We start from the raw sequence: 4,814 nt of genomic DNA on the forward strand, positions 1-4,814 counted from the left end.
ATTGTCACCACCTACAGTATGTTTTTCTGTCATTATGTTTAGGAACATGCCTTAGAAAAGCTCTAGTAAATAAAAGGGCAACTTTTTAAATGTTATCATCCCTCTGCCAACTAGTGCATAGAATGCCTGCTGGGTGGGATGTGTGCTTCTTCAAGAAAATACTGCAAATAGTATAACAGCTGAATTCTTTTAGCCCACCAAGCGGTGGTTTTGTTTCCTAGAGCTGCACTCTACATTTGACCTAACATTTGTATAAACTGATTCCATTCTGTCCAAGGAGAGTTGACCTGAGACAGCAATTTGAGATTATGGGAAAACTACATTACTTGATTGGTCAGCAGCCCATGACAAGGGTGCCATTACAATGAGCATTCGGGTCTCTCACCTGGCCCAGAGTAAGGAGGAAAGACTGTCACTATGAATGTTTGGGTACTTTTCTCTAATGATTTGCACTTTATTTGCAAAGGTAACCAAAAGGTTCCACCATGTCTTTGAGTTATTCAGGAATTAGTAGTCTAAAATGGCTCTATAAGTGGCTTTATTAAGTGACACATATTTTAAAACACATCCTGTCAACATAACAACAATGCAGTGTTGCCAACATAGGTATGGAACTGCATAACCAGCTAAGAAGATACAATACAGTGGAGCTGAACACACATTTTCAAAATGAACGGAACACAAATTGGCATATCACTCCCAATTATGTAATAGTGATCCGATTTGACACTCTTGATTTCTTGGTTTCAACTACTCATGGCTATGTTCTGGTGGGAGCAATCTCTATGTTGAGGCGGAGGTCAGCGATTTTAATTAATTACACGCCTGTTTTCTTCTGCTCTGGCTGGACACTAACTTATAGTTGGTTGTCTCATGAAACCAAGAATTTCAATAATATCTAACGTGAAAATTGAATGAAGAATATCCTTATATGAAGACTAAAAGAAACAGATGGCCCCTTTAGGCTTCTGGGGCTTCTGGTCTCTCCTTGTCATCAAGATGAGAGGCAGGCCACCAACAGAACGCACTGTGGCTTCAACTCCCCTTCTACTCGAGCGACGTACTTGAACCACAGTATAGTCTCTAGCTCCTTGCCTTTAGAGCAAGGATCAAACCATTCATTAGGTGCGCTGCAGCTTCATGTCCCCCCAACTACAACTGGACACAGAATAGAGTATCCCCGAGAAGTACTGCAGCTTCCATGTCCCCATGACGCCAGTGCAGAGGACTGGATACTTCTGAGCCATGATGCGCCAATCAGACCCTTGCCATCGGAGGAGAGAGAGAAGGCAGAAGCCGTGTTTAGGCCTTGCATCTCCTCCCTTTCCTTTGCCTTCAAGCACATCCCCTTCCTTCTCCATTAATTTCCTCTGCTTCTATCGCCTCCCCTTCCATTGTCTCCTTCATCTGTTGTCTCATTTCCCTTCTTTCCCCATCCTCACAAGCCTCTCTTTGCATCCGATCAATCCGCCCTTTCCCACACACTCTCCTCCACCATACATCCTATACCTAAACTACAAAAGTTGCCAATTAAACTGCATCAGGATAGATCGTGGCCTAAATAAAAAACACACATCTCACCTGTGGGACGGAGTGGCAGGACCTGATGGAGTCATTGATGCCCATCCAGTTTTGGTAGTCGGGATACTCGCCCTTCTTCAGGATGTACTGGTTTCCTATATAGTTTGGGCGCTCGTAGATAACCCAGCAGCCGCTCTCGATGCGGATGGAGTTGCAGCGGCTCAAGTAGCTATGCAGGTCGGCATTATCTCCACAGCTTTCGTGACACCGACCCTGGAAGTTACGGTCTTCATAGAAGATGATCTGCAAATAATGGGCGGAGCGAGAGCAAAGGTCAGGCACGCACATATGCAGAAAGGCCCTAGGTTTGCTTGAAATCAAATGTATAATGGCATCATTATATTACAGGGCCTGCGGTAGCAGCCCTGTAGTTATGGTTAAGTTGCTCAACTCATAGAAAGAGCACTTTTTGGGTGGAGTATAACTTTGGTGCCGTTCGACCCACCCGCACAAAACCTTTCAAGTATATGGCCACATTGGAATGATATTGCGAAGTTTGGTGAGGTTTCATCCAGGGGTGGCAAAGTTATAGGGTGGGTCCCAAAATGTTTGAAATCCTCATAGGTACAACGGAAAAACCTTTTTGCTTGTACCTACAGCCCAAACCACTGGACGGATTTGCACTAAACTTGTGCGAGGACCAGCAGCTTGGTCCCAAAAGCGTGCTTTTGCAAATTTGGTGTAAATCTGTCCAATATTTAGATTTTTTTTAAAAGTGCCCAAAAATAAATACAAAAATGTGTGATGTCTGGGTCTGGTCCATGGACTCATTTCCTGATTTGGAGTCTGCAGATGCCTCTGGATCAATCAGAAAGCAGCACAACATTCGCAGACATCATATGCGCCCACTGATTGGTCAATTAAAGACATGAGGTGCGTCAAAACCTTTGAAATGGACACCATGTGGGCTTCACGGACTGCACCCGTTCAAATATGTGATGTCATCTTTGATGTACTGGGTGTTAGTCTTAGCAATTTCTTGGGAGGATAGCTCAGAGACAACGTGCTCATCTTGGAAGCAAGACGACACAGAGCAATACAGGTTCGATCCCCAGGTCCACGCTTACAAACCTCTGGGTATTGAGCGCATTACAAATAACCAATTACAATTACGGTGGTGGCGCGAGTTATGGTAGCTTAGCTTATCATAACTGACGAAATGATAGGGGTTTTCCTTGTAACAATAACGTCCCTTTAACAAAGTTTTTTCACTGAATTTTGTAGTTTTTTTTTGTGCAACTGAACCATAACGTCCTTTTAACAAAAGATGTGTACTCACCTTGCCCATGTTGGCTGCTCTGTCGCTACTTATCGTCAGTGTCATTTGGCATGGAAATAGAGGTGCTTATATATCTAGCCGGTAAAAAGGTCGGCCTATCATGGGTGCACGGGACACTCCTTTATCCGCTGGCAGGCGGCATTCCATTGGCTCGAGCGCACTGGCCTTCCTCTTTGTGCTGGTATGGGGCTCTTTTGTCAGTGGCTCTCTTCAGCTGTTGATATAAACGAAAAGTCAACAGAATCGACTGATTCAGCAGGGCCTTTCTCATGGTAAATGCATTGAATTCCATTGACAGATAGACTTTTCTGGCAGGCTGGCAGATTAAGTCAATCACATATGCTCTGCACTTTTTTTCTTTTATCACCAATGGTGCAGGAACATCGCCCGTCTTGGTCTCTCTCTAGCTCGCACACCTGTTATGCACAGGACACGTGAGCTAAACTGTGTATTTTATGATTAACAAAAACACACAATAAAACCACATTTTTAGATTCAGTTAAAGAAAGCAAAGCTAAAGCTCATGCGGCCTTTCCAAATCAGTTGAATTTAAAAAGTATTTATTTATTTGAAAAGCACCTGAGGGGGAAAGGTGAGGAGTCATGAGCGGAGAGTGTGGGGGTGTCACTCAAGGGAAAGGGGGAAGGAAGGTTTCAATAAAGGCAGACAGTTAACCTTCTCTGCAGATACGCAGTACAAATGTTCTTGCCGCATACTGGGGGTCAAGTCGAAATTGCATGAAGGGAACCACCAATGATAAATGGCAGCACTTACATGTTGTTGGGTCTCTTCATGCAATGTTTTATTTTTGCAAAACTCAATGCAAAAGTAAAGAGTAAAAACAGGCAAAATCGACTTTACTCCTTGGAGCTCATTTTGCTCCGGGCAAAAGCCTTGTGTAAGGCTTTTACACCTGTGATTCATGCCACGCCACATTTTCATTCATTTGTATGGCAGAGATGAGGAGCAGGATGCAACTTACGTTTCTGCCGCCTCCCTTCCTCTCTGCTATACAAATGCCCCATTATTTGAGTTTGCATGCATTTTCATGCTGACGCAAAAGCTGAGGATCCCTATAGAGCATGCCAACTTTATGTGCCAGCAAAAAGCAGGCAGGCTACATAGGGATACATTGCATAAACACTGCCTGCTATGCTTGTATGGCAGGTAGTATTTACAATTAAACGCTGCCTACCATGCTCGCCTGGCAGGCAGCGTTTACAATACAATTAAATGCTGCCTGCCAATGCGAGCATTGTAGTGAGCGTTTAGTCATTTGCACGGCAGAGTACGCCGCCATTTACCCTGAACATGTGCATTACGTTGTGCAAATGACCAACATGTGACGCCTTTGTGTATGTCTTCACGTAACGTCTCCCCACCACCAAATTCCACCATGGAGCAAAATGAGCTCCTTTCATTTTGTTTCATTTCTTTAAAAAAAATGCAAATAACGCATTGCAATTGTATTCAATCTCCCTGCTTTGAGGAATCCAAAGAATGAATGCCAACATGAAAATACATGCTGGTGTTAATACATGCTGGTGTTAAACTTGGTGCTCTTTGAAGACAGAGCAGGAGTTCACAGTAGAAACTTTATTTCTGCTTCATGCCCTTACTTCAGCTTCAAATGGAAAGAGAATCTCGCTGAGTCTCCCTGAGTGGTAAAGGAACGTGTAACCACTTTACACCTCGGTTTTACAACTTCCTTTACCACTATGGGGCTTAGAGTTTCAGTGACAGATTATTTCACAGGACAGAGTTCACGGTGGCATCTGCCCCCCTCTGACGCCCGTACTCCCAACCCCTGCACTCCTTTACTTTGAACATCTGGTTGATGAGGTGGGGTGGATATTGCGTGATGGGGTTTCATGGTTTATCCTTTCCATCAGGTACAATGGTCCTCAGTACCAGGCCACTCCTCGAGTGCTGCACAGGTGCTTGAGAACAATGT

At 44.1% G+C, this 4,814-nt stretch overlaps 1 protein-coding gene across 1 annotated transcript in view; it reads right to left on the bottom strand.

The window, feature by feature from the left end:
* The window catches only part of LOC138487393 (gamma-crystallin 2-like), a 6,328-nt gene extending 3,459 nt beyond the window's left edge, over positions 1-2,869 (bottom strand). Inside the window, exons 1-2 of the mRNA XM_069613963.1 lie at positions 2,861-2,869; positions 1,582-1,824 (exon numbers count right to left, since the gene is read on the bottom strand). Of these exons, the coding sequence (XP_069470064.1) occupies positions 1,582-1,824; positions 2,861-2,869 (252 nt within the window). The remainder of the gene's footprint in view (positions 1-1,581; positions 1,825-2,860) is intronic.
* Between the last annotated feature and the right edge of the window lie 1,945 nt (positions 2,870-4,814).

The sequence above is a fragment of the Ambystoma mexicanum genome, chromosome 9 (assembly GCF_040938575.1).
Source record: "Ambystoma mexicanum isolate Mex_15411 chromosome 9, UKY_AmexF1_1, whole genome shotgun sequence".
Classification (NCBI taxonomy): Eukaryota; Metazoa; Chordata; class Amphibia; order Caudata; family Ambystomatidae; genus Ambystoma; species Ambystoma mexicanum.